Source organism: Microtus pennsylvanicus, chromosome 1, assembly GCF_037038515.1.
Source record: "Microtus pennsylvanicus isolate mMicPen1 chromosome 1, mMicPen1.hap1, whole genome shotgun sequence".
In the NCBI taxonomy this organism is placed as follows: domain Eukaryota; kingdom Metazoa; phylum Chordata; class Mammalia; order Rodentia; family Cricetidae; genus Microtus; species Microtus pennsylvanicus.
The window spans coordinates 71008190-71026838 of NC_134579.1; the positions used below are offsets into that span (position 1 = coordinate 71008190).

Sequence of the window (18649 nt, forward strand, 5' to 3'; positions counted from 1 at the left end):
ACAGAGCGAGAGGCTAACAAGGAGTGGAGTCCAGTTCATTGCTTCAAGACCTTTTGAGATGGCCTAGTCCTGTAATTTCCAAGCTTGTTTTCCTTTTTAAGCAACTAAGCATATATATGTGTATATGCATATATATATATACATACATATATGTGTACATATTACATGGAATATATATGTATATATATATATATTCATCCTTACATGAAAGTACTTCTGATTGCAGCAGGGGAGAAGACAGAAATTGGAAGGAGCTGGTGGATGAGGAGAAAGCAGCTCATTCAGCTCTATCTACCTCCCAAACCAAACGTTCCTGGGGTACCTAAGAAGGACTTTAGAACCTTAGCTTTCTAGAAAAATCAACCTCCCAGCCCAGATCCTTAATTTTACAGATGGAAAAATTGGGTAGGTTCGCCGTGGTTCCCACTGAATCAATGACCGCACCGCATTAGAACATGCCCCGTTTTCCCAAGCCAGGTCTCACCTCACCCCTTCCCAACAGCTGGCTCCCCAGCCTCAGACCCACGCGGGAATCTTAGAAAGAACTACGGAAGGAGAATTGCAGGTAGATTATGAGCAGCAGGACGGTAGCCCAAAATAAGCACCAGGGGATGGAGCAGAAGTTGCAGCCTGAGCCGGCTTCGGCCTGTGGCTTGGTGGGGCTGGGCGCACGGGAGAAGGTGTAGGTGTTCGCCTCCTCCTCCAGCAGCTTCTCGCTGGGCTTCCAGTGCACGATGCCTTCCTGGCAGGCCTCGCAGAACTCGCCGCGGTGTCGCCGGTTGTCCTGGCGACTGGCCACGTGGATGCGATAGTGGCCCCCACGCTCCCCGTAGCACTGCTCGCGCAGGCTGGTGATGAGGTTGTCCACCAGGCTTTCGATGTTCTCCTCCAGCATGCTGGATTCATCCAGCCGCGCCGTGCCGCATTCGTAGCACAGCTGCTTGAACACGCGCATGCGCACAGAACCAGCGCGCTGGGCACGGTCCAGGTACATGTGGAACAGGATGACTACATGGGGCGACTGCCAGGTGTGCCAGCACCAGGAGCAGTGGAACCTGCCAGTGAGGGAAAGAGAAAGAGAAGACCATGGAGGGATGAAAACGAGCCAGGAAAGGGGTTAAGGGATATGGAGGCTGGCAGAGGTGGGGCCCTGTGCTGACAGTCCCCAGGGTTCATTAGCTTCCCCGAGGAGGCCACCGTCCTTGCTCTGTATGAGTGCCTAAGGGACAAGAGCAGCCTTCCAGACTTGGCACCGGGAATCTAGCAGTGGTCTGCTCCCTGGTTGCCATCCAGAGACCTTGTCTCCCTTCGGCCGGGTTTCCTCAGGCCTTACCCCTTCTCCCAATTCTAAGGAACTCATTCTTTATCTATAAAATACTCTGGGTATATTGAGTCTCTGCCCACACCACGTGGAAGTCTGACAGCAAAGTTGAATCTTTCCAGCTAAAAGATAGACAAGTCTATCTGTTAACACTGACTGAACAGACTGGGCCTAAATCAACAATGAATTATTAGCACCATCAACTGTTAGCACAGGCCAGAGATAGTGAATTCCCAGGTCCTGGCAGTGGAGACGGCGTGAGTGAAGATGATCCCCACACACACAGGCCAGAGTTTCCCACGCTGACCTCAGTCAGCCAGGAATCGCAGTTCAGCAAGAAACTCTGAGTTAGCCACAAAGTCCTCCCACTCTGCCCCACAAGAACCTCCAGGAAGTAGCACCCTAACATCTGATAGAGGGGTGCCCACATTTTCATTTTAGTCTTTTTGCTTATTCATATCTTTAGCAACTATTTTTCTCTCAGTCAGACTACACTTGTATTTCTTTAAAAAAAAAAAAAAAGGTCAGAATTGGGGGGGGGGTGTCACAGAAATTAACCTATCATTCATTTTGTTTCAGGACACAGTAAAAGAGCCATCACAGCTAGAGAGAGGCCGGATCAGTACCCTGCAGGGCTGATTGGAATGAACTGAACACAGAACTGAGTTGACTGGGCCAAGCTAAGTGAGAAGGCTTTTGCTTCTGACCCAGATACCTGCACCACTCGGCTGCCATCATTCAAGTCCCAAAAGTAAGTCTTAAGGTAGACCCATGTACTGGACCCAAGACTAGAACTCTAGAATCACCCAGGAGCCTTCTTAAAGTCCAGGTATTGATCTGAGTCTGGAAGGGGCCCAATATTCTGCAGCTCTAGCAAATTCTAGATGATCAACACCATCATCATCACCCCTGGAGCTCAAAGTGAAGATTTCGCTAACCCTTCATTCAACACTGGGGAAAGCATAGTCCAAAGAGGAAAATGGATTTCTCAAGAGACACAGAGCCAACAGTACAGTCACTTTCCAGTGCGCTCCGTGTGGTCGACATTTCAAACCAAATCGAGCTGAATTAACTAGGTTCAAACTGAGCTTTCCCCAATGCAAAAGCACAGATCCCTTGACTGCCAGTGGACCCAAGCCTTCCTTTTCTCAGCTCACAGATACTTTAAAAGACAATATTAAAGTCCAAAAGTGTGTAAACTTTCAGAATCAGAAACTAATCCTTTTATTATTGCATATTCTCTCCTAGATAATATATATTATATAATATGCATTTTTCTAACTCTTTATTTGCTAAGTGGAGAAACTGTAAGAACAGTTCTCCTGGTGAACAGGTGAAGAATTGAGCCCAACCCGGGGTCCATTTTAGGAATTACCTGCCTTCTCGTCTACAGTAGCCTCACAGTGAGACTGGAGCACGCATTTGTGTTCTGTGCATCTTTCTCAATCCTCCGAAGGTGCCCCGGGGCTTGGGTCCCAGACACTGTCTGCAGATCCCTTCTTGCTGGGCCACTCACCTGCCTGAGGCGTGAAGTTCCAGGTACTGCTTCCAGCCAGGGGCCAACACATTGTGCTTGAGGTTGGGGTCTATGATGAAGTCCCAGCTGTCAGCTGGCTTTGCCTCCTCCATCTTCTCATAGAAGACCTTCTTCCACTCACCTGTGGTCACACTCTTACACATGTCCTCGTCGGGGGCGAGAGAAGGCAAGCTCCACTTTAGAGAGAACGTGGGGAATGAGGGCAAGTGCAGGGCAGGGCAGCGTAGTCTCCACGGTCTAAAAATCCTCATTGGCAGGACCGGGAGGAAGCAGGACCCGACTCCCTCCTTTGTCCGCAGTGGAACCTGTTTCCAAGGCAACTAGGCAGGGTGCCAGGGGACACTACCTGGGGAGGAAAGAGTCTCTGGAAGGGTATTTCAGAGCCCCGATGGCAGTCTGCAGAAGCAAGGTTTCTGAGTCTCAGTGATCCAAGGCAGGTTGGGGGCCTGGCAAAAGGCTAGACTTCAGACCTTATCATCCTGGCCTGCAAGAGCATGGAGAGGTGATTATTTGAGAGCAGGCTCAATTTCACCTGGCCACCCCCTGGAGGCATCATCAGCACCTGGCTGCTATGGTAACCACTCCGCCTTAGGGAGCCAAGGAGAAATAAGGGATGGGAAGAGGTAGACCTGTTAGCAGGTTGAACTAGAATATAGCCTCCCTCTGCATAGCCACCCTTCTCATACCTGGACCACTGCCATTTGATATACATCATCAGAGATCTCATAAATCGCAGTGACTATGTCACCGTGCAGATCCGGGATTTATCTTATCGTATGAATGGCACAGCTGCTCATAAGCCACTCCAACCCATTCATTCTTGTGTTTCAAGTATGTTGATGTGTCAGGCCCTGTGCAAGGTGCTTGTAACTGGATATGTGCCCGGTGACAATAACGTAATGAGATCCATACTGCAAGAACCATTGACAAGAGCGGTTACCTGTGCACAAAGGTAAAAGCCGTTGCATCACCCAGGTAGCAAGACAGGACTACTTCCCAGTCAGTAACAGAAGAGAACCATCTGAGGCAACACTGCCTGCATCTAGAAACTTATAGTTTGCTAATTTTTTAATGGTAAAATAGCTCTACTTGTTCACTTTGAATTAGATCATTGGAAATATTCAACAATTAACTAGAGCAGGGGTAAAGAAAGGCAGGTTCACCAACCTCAGTGGAAATTCATTCAGAATGATCAGGGGGAACACAAGATGGGGGCAAGAAAAAGAAATTGTTAAACAACGGATACTGGAACAAGGGAGGCAAGGAGGGAAAAGTGCCCAGAGAACTTTAGCTCTGAAGGGAAATTGGGAAATGGAAAAATGATTGTACAGGGGGTGGGGTGGGAGGTGGGTTCATCTACTAAGATGAGCAAGGTCTGTATCAGGCTCTCGGGAAAGGGCTAAAACTAGCCCCATTGGGTAGACACTGTGCAGGGGAAGCCAGAATAGAGGCTGAGTGTGCAGACAGGTTGGGAGGTGGAGACAGAGTCCACCCTGGAATGGAAGGAGACCAGCACGTGGTAATGGGCTCAGGACGTGGTCTGGCTGATGCTACATGCTATTTGGGTAATGACAAAGTTGCTGTGTCCTGATGGTGGTGCCATGAGATATTGCTCTGTTCCTCTCAACCTTCTCCCTTCTTTCTTCAAGCTTCCTTCAGGTGTCAACAAGCACCCGGGGCTCAGGAAAATGTGATGAACAAGAGGGGAGCTGATTCCATCTCAAAACTGACCAGGCAGGCTGCAGTCGCTGAGCAGCCCAGGGCCACATCTTTCTCAATTCAGGCACTTAGGATGGAACCCATGGCCGATTGCTTGCTCCTGAGGACACAAGGCTGGTGGGCAATGGGAGCTCGGGACCTGACTGGCCCTGTTTGTGGGCAGCTAGACCTGTAATTTTTAGCATGTTGTTTTTTTCCTTAAAAAATCCATACACACTTATTACAGAAAATGTACGAAATAAAGATAAAATTAAACAAAAACATTGTTCTTTCATAACATTCCTACCCAAGGTAACTGTTGTTAGTATGTTTGGTTTTTTTTTTGTTTTGTTTTTTTCTTTGAGACAGGGTTTCTCTGTAACTTTGGAGCCTGTCCTGGAACTAGCTCTTGTAGACGAGGCCGGTCTCAAACTCACAGAGATCCACCTACCTCTGCCTCCCAAGTGCTGGGATTAAAGGCGTGCACCACCACTGCCCAGATGACTGTGTTAGTATTAAGATAAATGCCATAGGACATTGTGACATGTTTTATAATTAATATCTCATGAATATTCTTCTAGCCCATTAATACTCTTCACCAGTCCTGTGCCCTAGGTTGTATTATTCTGTTATATGAGTGGGCATCATTTACATAGCCCATCTTGCTCTTGAGGCAGCAAAGTTTAGTTCAGCCCCTCACAGATGAGCCCTTGAGTATTTAAAATTTATGCCCACAAGCGTACATTCCCAGCATCAGAAACAATGCTGCTCACAGTCAGAAACCACATCTCTCAGCTGGACATCATGGCTTGCACTTATAATCCCAGCACCAGAGAGTCAAAGGCTGGAGGACTGAGTTCAAGGTCGTCCTCAGCTACCTAGGGAGTTCATGGCTAGTTGTCTCAAAAACATAGAAACAAAAGGAAAGTCATTTCCTGACTTCTCCACAAAGTCTTGTTGTGGCTGCAGAACCTTCTAGTGGTATGAATTACATGTAGATTTCCTGCAAATCCTGAAATTGGAAGTTAATAAAGAAGGGCCGAGGCTGGCAAGTTGGCTCAGTGGGTAAAGGCTTTTGCCACCAACCCTGACTACATGACTGAGTTCCAACCCCAGGACCCGCAGGGTGGAAGGAGAGAACTGATCCCTGAAAGTTGTCCTCTGCTTTCCACACATGCCATGTCACTCATGCTCTGGGAAAGATGGTGGCGGGGCAGAGAATGTTTAGAGAAGATTTAAAATACAAAATGAAGGCCTGAAAAGTCTAATTTTTCAATCTGGTACCAGACACCGTCCTCCAGGTGCTCCTGACTCTGCATGAATGACGCCCTGATGAACCTTGTTTTACCTCAGTTGGTTTAGCAATGGGATGATGAGAATACAGCACCTTTGGTTATGAAATGCATGAGCCCTGAAATAACCCACGTTCATTCGTTGTTGTTTTGTTTTGAATTCCTTTATATCTTATACATAGCTATCCTGTTCTATGTGACATGTATCTTTTCGCTATGATAAAATATGTTGTTGTCTTGTGTAATTGTATGTATATATTAACTTGCAGCACAATAGCGATCGCTAAACAGCAGGAGCTCTCAGGCACTGTCTCAGATTCTTTATACACAGTAGTGTGTTCCATCACCAGAGCAGAGGCTGCAGCTCCAACTGACAGATATCCCGGTGTAACTGAGAGGTCAGATAACCTGCCCCAGGTTCATCATTTGGCATTGGTTGAACTTGGATTGGAATGAGTATGACTGCTTTAACCAGTGTGCTGTCTGCCCAATGTTGAATCGAGAACATACTGTTTGCCAGTTAAATGTGTGTGTGTCCCATCTCGCCACTACATGTGCCCATTTCAGTCTCCACGGATTGCAGATACTATGAATCGGTATCCTATCAGCAAATGACACGCTGTGGTCCCGAGGCGACAGCCCCTCTAGATGAGGAGAGGGCAGCAAGCGATCCCCCAGGCTCTCTTTCACTACCAAGATGCAGTCTTCACTGTTGAATTCAATGAAGCAATTGCACCCACAAACCCACAATGTTCAGAATAATTATTTCAGAGCCGAAGGAGGAATTCAATCCAAAATCTTTCTCGAAATTGAGGCCGATTTCCTAATTTGCATGTCCTTCTTGCTCAGAGGCCGGGCTAACCCTCTCTGTCAGGTTCCAGTTTTAGCGTATGTGCTGCCGAGGTGAACACATAGTCTGAAGTCTTCCCAAAGAAAACACACTGCGGCTTCTCTCTGTGCACGACCCTGCAAGCTCATAAACACTTGGTGCCAGGGACTCAGGCGCAATGGAAGGAGCTGCGTGTCTGGAATCAGGAGTTCAAAGACCTACGCTAGCCCTTCTGCAACTGATTTGGGGACCTCACGCGAGTCACTTATTTTCTCTTGGCCTTCACTTTTCCATCCACTCAAAGAGCTAGAGTAGGTGAAAAATGTGTGGTGCCCCTGGCTACAGCCATGCACAGTTTAAAGAGCTTTAGACTTAGTAACCTGAATAGTTGGGAGGATAGAAGGTTGGATGAGGTCGTGGGATGGAAGAGAATGCTTCAGAAGTGGAGCACAGGGGTGCCTGGAGCCAAGGGCCACCTGAGGTACAGAGCAGACCACATAGAGACCGACGCTCTCGGCATATATCACTCCTAGGTTTGAACCAGACACAATAAGAGGGATGGAAATTAAGTCTAGAACCACTCAATATTAACACTGGAAGTGACGACTAAGGTTTTGGGGGGATATTTCTTCAAACTGTTAACTAAATCAGGACTCTTGGCTCTGAATTAAAGCAGTCAACTCTGAGATAAGTAAACTGATCTAAACAACTTGTTAGATGTAATGGAAGCTGTCCAAAGTGGTAGCCACTGGCCAAGGTGAGCTGGAAGCTGGAGAAGTTCCTAGATAAGCACCGAAAGCTAAGAGAAGCTTAGAGCAAACATGGTCAGAACAAATCTTGTACGAGTATTTTGCAGTTGTTGCTACGATAAACATTCTGGTGAAAAACAAGGATGCTGAAAGTGAGAATCATTGTGTGTGTGTGTGTGTGTGTGTGTGTGTGTGTGTGTCTGCAGTTAGCCAGCTGATGCAATCCCCATTGGCACAAATTAAGTTTAATTTGAGACCTGAGTTCACTATGCAGAGGCTAGCACAATGCACCCTTCTGTATAGAAGGATGCTTAATAATAATTTCAAAAATCTACCAAGACAGAAAAGCAAATAGAAACCACCCTGTATCTTGCCCTGTTGAAAGAGCTCTGACGCTGGAGAATCCAAACTCACAGATCACAGATTTAAATGTCTTTGAAGCCTTTGGCTTCGGTTTGGGTTTTGAGAATATGTGATAATATTTTAAGCTCACAAAGGGCTTAAAACTAAATCCCTACTAGAAAACACGGTGATTAAAAGAAAAGAAAGAAAACTGCCTCTGACATATTTGGCCTGACAGGAAATATAATATTCAACTCATTGAATATTATATTATATGCCATTGTTCATCAAGATCCTATGAAAATAAGTATTGTCCATCTCAACACAGCATGCTCACAAAGAGCAATTCCAACCAGGAGCAGTTTCCCATCCCTATGTGGCATCTGTGGAGATAAAGGTGAGTTTGGGGGAGCTGTACCAAAGACCAAAATATTCTCCTGGCTCCCAGAGGCCAGGGATCAAAGATCTAAACTTGCTTGATATCCTACAGCAAAGAATCTTTCCTCCCCAGAGCCCCACGGGTGTGGAGTCGCAGCAGTAAGCCCTTCATTGACTTAATGATGAAGATGTAGTTACCGCTCACGATTTTCAGTTCAAAGGAATCACCATGCTTCTTCCTGAGTAGAAACAGCCCTTCCCTGGGAGTCAAGCCTTCTACATCATCCCAGGAAATGCATTCCTAGCATACTGCTGGGACTAGCTTCGAGGGCGCCTTTATCTGCCCTTTCCAACCCTTAATCATTTGGGACTAGACAGGAAAAATAAAACAACAACACTGTATCTTCATTATTCATTCAGAGCATGCAGCACACCTCTGAGAACACCACTGGAGTGTGGCAAGAGACTTTCACCCAGCTGTCTCCATAAATAAGCCTCCCAAAGACAGGTCCAGTGTAAGCTTAGGCCGGATGCTTCAGGATGAGGGTCGATATTGTAAAACCAATGAGTTCAGCTGTGAAGCTCTCTGACTATGACACCCGCCACCCCACTGATCACCAAGTTGATTTGGCAGATCTGGCTGGGTAGGCAGGTGTCTCCTTCCTGCCCCACTTCTCCATGTATCTCCTTCCTAAAGCTGCTTGTTCCAGTTAAAGACGTCAGCCTTCCTCACTAGAAATGCGGTGTTCTTCAGTCAGTGTTATAGAGGCAGCTGCGTTCATCTTCTGGAGCCTCCCAACCAGTGCTGAAGGCCTATGGCTATGGGAGCCCTCGTGTGACTCAGTTTCCATCTGGAGTCCATTCTGACTTATAAGTCATTGGAGTTCAAGCTTCCCTGCTCTGTTCTTTCCTATAAACTTTGTCTGTGAGGAAAAGAAAAAAAAACACTTTATCTTGTAGAAGGTACACTGTTGACGCCAAACCTCAGGAACGTCAAGACAGAAAGTAAGGCTGCTTCTGAGCAGCAAGCACATGTTAGAGAGGAGACTGCTCACTCAAGGACAGGAATAGTCTGTGGTTAGACACTAACCGGCTGTCAGTGCCATGCTTTGTTCTACTTTTGTATATAAGCAAGTTCTGAAATAAACGCTGGGCTGTTTGGCTGTTTCAGTATGATCAAACAGACCTCCCAATTCTATGCTGTATTTTCTGTCTCAGTTCCTTTCATCTGATATTTCCTCAGCCTTAACGACCCCCAATGCAGGAACTCTAGCTGACTTTGTAGGAGTTGGCTTCTATAAATGACCCTGCAAGCTTTAGATGAGTTTCTTATGGAGATTAGCTTCCCCTAAGGCGGTTTTAGGGGCACAGACAGCTAACTCACTGTCAGGATTTGTCTTGTAAAATGTCTATGCAGGAGGAAAAGCACATTGTCAGATGTCTTGCTGTGGTTCAACATCAGTCTCACAGTTAAGAGGACAGCAAAGAAAAGAAAGTTACATTTTTTACCCAGCCTCCAATGAGTCTGTTGAATACTCCTAGAGAAGGTGTGTCTACAACTTTCCCTTCTTTTCCCCATTTTCCTATTGTCTCCTTTTCCAATTTCCCTTTCTACTTTCAAGGCCTTTTGGTCAGTGAATAGACCTCCTTGTCACCGATAATGACCACTTCCTGTGGGAGACTCATTCATTACCATGCTGACAAACATTGGCCCATGTGATGATGGGAACTGAAAAGTCTGCAAGGCGGAGACTCACGAAAGCCGGTGGCATGGTTTCACTCCATGTCCAAAAGCTGGACGACTATTGGCATCAGTGATGCGAGGACCATAGTGACAGATGGCCCATCCCAAAGCCTCAAGGAGGAGAGTGAATCTCCCTTTGCCATATTGTTCTGGCTCTGGCTCTAGCACCGCATCTACAGCCCTCAGGCTGTGTGCACCCCAGGACACCAATGAATGTGCTTCCCCCAAAAGTCACAAACTCATTTAAAACATGAAGGATATTTTGGCTATTTTTTTTGTAATTGCTCAGTTCTAATGTGCAAACTTTGTAGGTAACAATATCACGTCATGGTGTCTCAAGGTTATAAGGTCTTCAAAAAGACTGGACGCCCATGCAAACTCACTTGAAAGTATCCTTAAATAAACTCAACAGAAGCAATACTTCCCAATACTTTCGGAGGCTTCAAGATAGTTACTACCTTGCTAGATAACACCTTTGAATCCCAGCTTCTCAATAATGAGCTTGTTAATGAGAGATAACTTCTGAACTCAGTGGAAAAAATAAGGATCTATCCTCACATTCATGCTCATGTTTGAGTTTGTTTTTTTTTCCCTTTTGGAATGTTTTTCTTCCTGGTTTACATATATTAATTACACAAATTATGAAGCCCAATATATCAGGATAATCTGCATATCTATCAGTTCAGACATTTATGTAATATTGGTAACATTCCAATTCCTCTCTACTAGTGATTCTGAGCAAATAACTGTGGCCAACACTATCACCATACTGTGCCATGTTGGAAGTGGTCCCTCCTTACAGCAGTACCATCCCCCTCCTTCTAGAGGATTCTGCTTTTGACAGCTTTGGTTCAAGACTTTGGAACTACGGATATAATTTAGAGCTTGTTATATTTGATATAGGCCACAAAAAAAGTTAAGAGTTATGTGCAACATGTAAACAGGGCATGAGGTAGCAAAACTGCCAAGTACGTCCTTCAACACTGGTCACATCTGGTGCCAAATTGGTTAAACTAAAACAAGCACTTGAAAAAAAATATGGAAACCAATGTTGATCTTCCAAAGATCTGAGGGCTGGAGAGATGGCTCAGTGGGGGCTGGAGAGATGGCTCAGAGGTTAAGAGCATTGCCTGTTCTTCCAAAGGTCCTGAGTTCAATTCCCAGCAACCACATGGTGGCTCACAACCATCTGTAAAGAGGTCTGGTGCCCTCTTCCGGACCGCAGGCATACACACAGACAGAATACTGTATACATAATAAATAAATAAAATAAATATTAAAAAAAAGATCTGAGTCAACTCTTTAGTGAATGGTATTCAGAAGAGACTATTCAGTAGTAGCAAGAATCTTCATATTCTGACCCTGCTCTTGAGGGGACCAAAGCAGAGATCATTTTCCCTACAACCCAATCCTTGGTTCAAATTGACTCCAGTATGAATGACAGAAGTTCCACAGAGAGAGAGAGAGAACTCCCATCTGCCCTTGCTGAGTGAGGCTCTTCCTTCAGGAGGGGTATGGCCCAGACCCACCCAGAGCTTAGGAAGGATAGTGCTGGAAAGACCCCTGAAGAGACATGGTAGAGTTAGCAGGAAACAGAACAGCAAAACCAGTCTTGCTGACAGCTGAAGGCTATAGCCGAGACAATACGATGTTGCTTCCTTTTGGGGAGCCTATGGTGCCCTGAACTCTGCAGGAAGGGAGGGAGGAAGATGCTTTCTGCCCAGATCCAAGGCCAAGGCATCTGCAGCCTTCTATCTGTATAAACATGCAAACAAGTTCTCGAGGCCCAATCAAAAAAGTGTTGCAGGGGAAATTAGCCAAGTGTGCACCACAGTGAACCCATCAATCACTGACACTGGTGTCATCTTCCATGATCGTCAACAGGAGGCTGTGTCTGAAGGCTTTGGCACCTAGAGCCTTTTCCATTTAGACTGCACCTTTACTATTTTCCTTGGCTATTTTCCATTGTTTGGCCGAATTACATTTTAGACATCCAAGACCTACGCTTTTGAAAGTAGCTGGAATCTGGTATGACAGAGTGGAGCCGTTCAGTCCTGCATTTCTGCAGGATTAGTTTAGGTGCAAACATGATACTCAGCTAAAACTTACCTACAAACGCAAACTACAAAAGAGATTGTATCAACAAGACGCCTGTGGAAAGAACAGAAAGGGAGAAACGGGGCCCTTCATTCTGTCATTCTTGTGTGGTTGGCAGTGTGACCCAGAGAACAGCTTCACTCCCCCAATATTTTAATGTCCCCTGGACTGGACCCTGTGACCTTGAATTCTTGTCCCTGCTGTACCAGTGGGTGGGCTGCAATGAATGGCAATCCTCTCCAGCTTAGGTGAAAGAAGGCTTGCCTCTCCAGACCCACCCCGGCATTCAGAAATGCCTATGTGCACAAGATGCTTGTCTTCTCCATGGGCCATTGCATTCAAATTTCTTCTCTGATGCTAAAACACCCCAACCTCAAGCAACAAAAGAAGGAAAGGGGTTGCTTCTGTTTCCAGGTTACAGTGGATCGTTGAGGGAAGTCATAACAGGGATTCAAGCAAGAACTTGAAGTGGAAACCATGGAGGAGCTCTGCTTGCTGGCTCATACACAGGCTCGTCCTTGGTTATCTTCCTTATACAGCCCAGGCCTTCTCATGGGGAATCCCCAGTAGCTGGTCCTCCTACACCAGCTAACATTCGATTCCCTGCATGCATGTCTACAGGTCAGTCAGTCTGCTCTGATTTCCAGGTGACTCTAGGCTGGGTCAAAATGACGATTAAAGCTAAAGAGGACATATCAGATCATTCGTTTTCCCCTTACCCGGTATTTTCCAAATTAAAAGGAGAATTGTCCAGAAACAGCTTCACATTCTTAAATAAATAACGTAATAAAAATAGCCACCTTAATAACACAGTTCTTGGCTATGTCTTTATCTGATCAAAGCACCCCTCCCCTAACTTTGTCCTGGTTCTATGGAAACCCAGTAGGGTCTGCAAAGAGTGACCTAAGCATGAAAACCAGAGGGCATGAGTCTGTGACCTCTGAGAGAGGAGGCAGGAACCAGAGACCACTGCGGGTCCATGAATGAGTCTGGGACCACCAAGGGAGTAGGCCTGAGCCAGGACCTCTGCCAGAGAAGGCCCAAGGCAGCAACCTCACAGAAAGAGCCCCAAACAAACAGTCTCTGTGGGAGCAAGCCTGGACAACCCCTGGTACTGCAGAGAAAACAGACGGAGCTCCAAGCAACCTCCAGGAATATGGATTGACCAACAAGGTGACGGAAATCGTGGCCCTGACTGCACCACAAGGAGCAACCATCTGAGCCTTGGATCCACTGGCACCTTTAAGATTGATCACCAGAGTCACAGACAGCCCAGCTACACCAATCAGATAAACATGGGTAGACAAGGTAAGAACACACGCAGCACCACAAAAGGTAACACGATGCTAGTAAAAACTAGTGACCCTACAACAGCAAGACTCAAACAACCAAATATAGATGAAGCAGAAGAAAATGACCTAAAAAATAACTTTAAGAGAACATTTGAGGCCCTTAAAAAGGAAATGAAAAGGTTCTTCAAAGAAATGAAGGAAAAGACAAACAAAAAATTGGAAGACATTAACAAATTCCTCAAAGAAAACCATGAAAAAGAAATCAAACATATGAAAGAAACTATTCAACTTGGAAACTGAAACAGAGACAATAAAGAAAACGCAAGCCAGGAAAATTTGTAGAAACAGAAATCATGAGAAAACAATCAGGAACCACAAATGCAAGCATAAACAGCAGAATACAAGACATGGAAGAAAGCATCTCAAGCACTGAAGAAAAAATAGACTCATCAGTCAAAGAAAACATTAAATCTAACAAAAGTTTAACACAAAATATCCAGGAAATATGGGACACCATGAAAAGACCAAACCTAAAAATAATAGGTATAGAAGAAGGAGAAGAAGTTCACCTCAAAGGCATAGAAAATTTATTTAACAAAATCATAGAAGAAAATTTCCCATCCTAAAGAAAGATATGCCTATGAAGACCCACGAAGCTTACAGAACACCAAATAGAATGGATCCCCCAAAAAAGTTTCCTCACCACATAATAATCAAAACACTAAGCATACAGAATGAAGAAAGAAAATTAAGAGCAGCAAAGGAAAAAGGCCAAGTAACAAGAAAGACAGACCTATCAGAATTACACCTGACTTCTCAATGGAAACATTGAAAGCCAGAAGGTCCTGGTCAAGCATTATGCAGACATTTAGAGACCACAGATGGCAGCCCAGACTACTATACCCAGGAAAACTTTCAATTACTATAGAAGGACAAAACAAGAAATTCCATGACAAAACCAGATTTAACCAATACCTAGCCACAAACTCAGCCATACACAAATTACTAGAAGGAAAACTCCAACCCAAGGAAGTTGGCCACATTAACAAAAACACAGACAATTTATGATCTCACAGCAGCAAATCCCAAAGAAGAGAAAAACACACAAATTAACATCACCAACAACGAAAACTAAATTCACAGGACATAGCAATCACTGGTCATTTATATCTCTTAATATAAATGGACTCAACTCACCTATAAAAAGACACAGGCTAACAGATTGGATATGAAGACAGAATCCATTCTTCTTCTGCATACAAGAAACACACCTCAAGCTGGGCGGTGGTGGCACATGCCTTTAATCCCAGCACTCGGGAGGCAGAGGCAGGCGGATCTCCGTGAGTTAGAGGCCAGCCTGGTCTACAAGAGCTAGTTCCAGTACAGGAGCCAAAAGCTACGGAGAAACCCTGTCTCGAAAAAAAAAAAGAAAAGAGAAAAGAAACACACCTCAACCTCAAAGACAGACATTGCCTCAGAGTAAAGGGTTGGGGAATTTTTTTTTAATCAAATGGACCTAAGAAACAACCTGGTCTAGCTATCTTAATATATAACAAAATAAACAAAGAAGGACATTTCATATTACTCACAGAAAAAAATCCACAGGAAATCTTAAAGTATAGCTCAATAAAATCAATTTAAAAAAGAAAAATTAAAAAAGAGGAAATCTCAATATTGAGCGTCTATGCCCCAAATACAAGGGCACCCTCATATGTAAAAGAAACACTTCTAAAGCTTAAATCACACATCATACCCCACACATAATAGTGGGAGACTTCAACACCCCACTCTCACTACTGGACAGAACTGTCAGACAAAAAATTAACAGAGAAATAAGAGAACTAACAGATGTTATTACTCAAATGGACTTTACATACATCTATAGAACATTCCATCCAAACATAAAAGAAACACAAAGGCATAGCAACATGAATAACTGAGAACCTTCACTTTAGCCATAGCAGAAGGCACAGCGAAAGGGAGGGGAGAGAGAGGCAAGAGTCTTTTGAAACCTCAAAGTGTACCCCCAATGGCACACCTCCTCCAAGAAGGCCACACCTCTTAATCTGTCCAGCAACTGGGGAACTACGTATTTAAACCTAGGCACCTGTAGGAGCCATGCCCATTCATACCACCACACTGATGCTTTCGTTGCCCCGGAAAGGACCTGGAATCCCATCTGTACGCCTTTGTTCATCCACCCATTCCCATCTCCGCAGACCCTCCAGTCTTCCATGCTGATCGGAATACTCTGCTATACTAGGTGGGGAGGCATGGGCGAACGCCTATGTCTTTCTGTAGCATTTTATGCATGCAGCATTTGGAAAGCATTCTAGTACTCACTGAACACTGTCTATGAGCCTGGCTGTCACTTGTCTAGATTTATTCTTTCTCCACACACCAACCCTATGGATTTGACGTTTACTTTTCTTCCATTTGTTTCTCCTCATTTCACGAGGGACTCACATATGTCTTGAAATGACATACATAACTTGCCTTGGGTGATCTGACCATGTTATGACTGGAGGGATTTGAACCTGGGCATTCTGGTAGTGGCAGCCACTTTCTTAAGTACTGGGATGTGTAATGGCAGGATTAACTATTGTCTTTCCCAAGAAAAGGTAAACTCACTAAGGACTGTTTCTATATGATCTTAATAACAGATACAAAGGAGGTTGGCACTGAACAAATGAGTTATAAGTCTGCCCCTCGGGAACCTGCTTTCTCTCTTCTAGCCCAAGGTTACTGTGTGTATGAACGAGACACACACACACACACACAAAATAATAATTCACAGAGCTAACACCAGGACCATGTGATCTCAGTACTCTTGAAGATGAACCCAGGGTCATTTGAAGGGGCCACAAAGGGACCTGGTAGACCCTCAGAAACACAACTACACTTCCTCCCTGCTGACGCCCTCCCCCATCAGATCGCAGAACTGAATCACACGTCCACCGCTCTCCTCACAAGAGACGCAAAGAAAGACATCAGCACACATTCTGCATGTGCGGAGGAATCGGCTGCCTGGAGATGGACTGCCAAGGGCCTGATTATCCCTCTCCTCTGAGATAACAGGCAGTGAAGTGTCCCCCGGGTGGTAGTATTTGTAGACACTTCATAGATTACTGAGCTAAGCATCTCACCAAGCAGATGGGAAACCGGCCAACAGAACTATCGTTGCTTCCTGCTCTGTGTTCACTCTCTGTTTCCCACCTGTCATGGAAGATGAAGGCTTTGGAACCTGCCTGTCTGTATTAAAGTCTTGTTTTTACCTTTTATTGGTTGTGTGACAACCGGCTGACTTGATATCTGGGCTGGTGAGTTTTTTTGTCAGCTTGATGTGTGCTACGGTCATCTGCAACGACAGAGCTGCAGCTAAAAAAAATGCCTCCATCCGACTGGCCTGTAAGCAAATCTGAGGGGCATTTTCTTCATTAACGTTGGTCTGGGAGGGCTCAGCCCACTACGGGCGGTTCCACCCTTCGCAGGTAGTCTTGGGTTAAATAAATGTTCAGGTTATGCAAGACATGGGAGCAAGCCAGTAAACAGTGTTCCTCGATGGTCTCTGCTTCCGTTCCTGCCAGAAGTTCCTGCCCTGACTTCCCTCATGATGAAATAAACCCTTTCCTCTCCAAGCTGCTTTCGGTCATGGTGTTTATCACAGTAGTAGAAACCAAACTGGGATCATCTCCCTCTGCCATGGTTTCCTACTTACAAAGCCAGCAAGTCACAGCACCCCCTGGATCTGCTTATAGGAAACACAGTTCTTAAAACTGCCCTGACTACACACAGAATCAAGTCTGACTTAACACGACAAATGAAGGAAACGTGAGTTCTTACCACATTTCTTCTGAGCTAGAATGAGCTTCAAAGATCTCTAGGCCAACTCTGATCACTGTGAGCCCTCAGTGACCTCCGCTGTAGGCAGCTTCGGCAGCTTATGACGTCACAAGCTGCCAGAGCTGGGCACGATGCTGCCTTTCATTGAATTCTTTCAAGGAGTCCCGCCATTTGTTTTTGCTGTTTGATCCATAGAGTGACTCCGATTTGCCTTCCAGACCAGTCAGACTTACAGTTACTACTTTCCTCCTCTGCTTCACGAGCTTCTGGTGTTCAAGGGCAGGAGCTGTCAAGATCCTCAGAGCTTTCCTGGTCCTCGTCTCAAACCGGGATCAGAAAATGGCTCTGTGACTAAATCCCACTAAACATGGAATGCTAGCGACCAGAGGACGTCTGAGAGGAAGGTGTTAGTCAGGGGTGCTATTGCTGTGATGAGACACCATGACCAATGTGACTTGGGGAAGAAAGGGTTTATTTGGCTTATTCACGTCCACATCACTGCTCATCATCCAACAAACTCAGCCCAGGGACTCACATGGGGCAGAAACCTGGGGGCAAGATCTGATGCAGAGGCCATGGAGGGATGCTGCTTACTGGCTTGCTTCCAATAGCTTGCTAGGCCTGCTTTCTAATAGAACGAAGGACCACCAATCCAGGCAGGGTACCACCCAAAATGGGCTGGGCCCTCCTCCATCGGTCACTAACTAAGAAAATGTTTTACAGGCTTGCCTACAGTCCAGTCTTATATGGAGGTGGTTTCTTTGCCGGCAGGGGCAGGGTTGAGACAGGATCTCACTATACAGCACTGGCTGTCCTGGAACTTGCTCTGTAGACCAGCCTGGCTTCAAACTCTGAGATCCACCTGCCCTGCCTCCTGAGTGCTAGGATTAATGACATGCTCCCACACTGCCTGGCTTGGGGGCATTTTCTTAATTGCAGTTCCTCCCTCTCAGACAACTTCAGCTTGTGTCCAGCTGACATAAAGCTACCCAGCACAGAAGGTGTGGAGGGAACACCTGCAGCCTCCTGCCATGTTGATCATACTAACGCAGGAGCACACCTTCAGGGGACACTTCTCTTCCACCCACCTTGCTCTTACTCACACTATGCTTTACCCCAAGCTGTTAAAAGAGAGTAGGGTTTTTCTCTTCACAGTGCTCTGTCTCTTCCAAGATCTATACAAACTTCAGAGAGCTTCAAACACCTACCTCTGTCTGCACTCTCATCTCACCTCTCATCCACAGCCTTGGAAAACTGCTCCTCAGGCTAAATCCAAAGTTATTATGCCTTGCGCCTTGCATTGTGTAGGAGTTTCCTCCCAGATTGAAACGTTCCATCCTTCAGGGGAGCTTCTTAACCAAGAAGGTAAACAACTCAAAATAGCTTAAGGAAGTCCCTAAAACTGACCAGATTCACTAGGCCCCTCCCTCCCAGACTAAACAATAAAAGCTCTGTGTTCCTGAGATGAGAGGAAGTTGAGCTGCAAAGACTGTGAAACCAGGCGGTCTGCCTGAAAGAAACAGAAAT

At 45.6% G+C, this 18649-nt stretch overlaps 1 protein-coding gene and 1 non-coding gene across 2 annotated transcripts; both read right to left on the minus strand.

Annotated features, from left to right (window-relative positions):
- Positions 1 to 535: 535 nt before the first annotated feature.
- Positions 536 to 3109, minus strand: Rtp1 (receptor transporter protein 1). The gene is made up of 2 exons (XM_075960135.1): positions 2838 to 3109; positions 536 to 1055 (listed from the first exon to the last, which is right to left on the minus strand). Exons 1-2 carry the CDS (start codon positions 3107 to 3109, stop codon positions 536 to 538), a joined length of 792 nt encoding a protein of 263 aa, XP_075816250.1.
- A 3543-nt stretch (positions 3110 to 6652) lies between these two features.
- On the minus strand, positions 6653 to 6759 carry LOC142842799 (U6 spliceosomal RNA). Its single transcript, XR_012909464.1, has one exon. It is a non-coding gene; the product is annotated as a U6 spliceosomal RNA (small nuclear RNA).
- Positions 6760 to 18649: the final 11890 nt, after the last annotated feature.

Excerpts from the sequence above, each read along its gene's own strand:
- Rtp1 (XM_075960135.1), bottom strand. The coding sequence starts at position 3,109 with ATGAGGATTTTTAGACCGTGGAGACTACGCTGCCCTGCCCTGCACTTG. Across the intron at positions 1,056-2,837 it reads GAACTTCACGCCTCAGGCAG|GTTCCACTGCTCCTGGTGCT; the intron begins GTGAGTGGCCCA and ends CCTCACTGGCAG.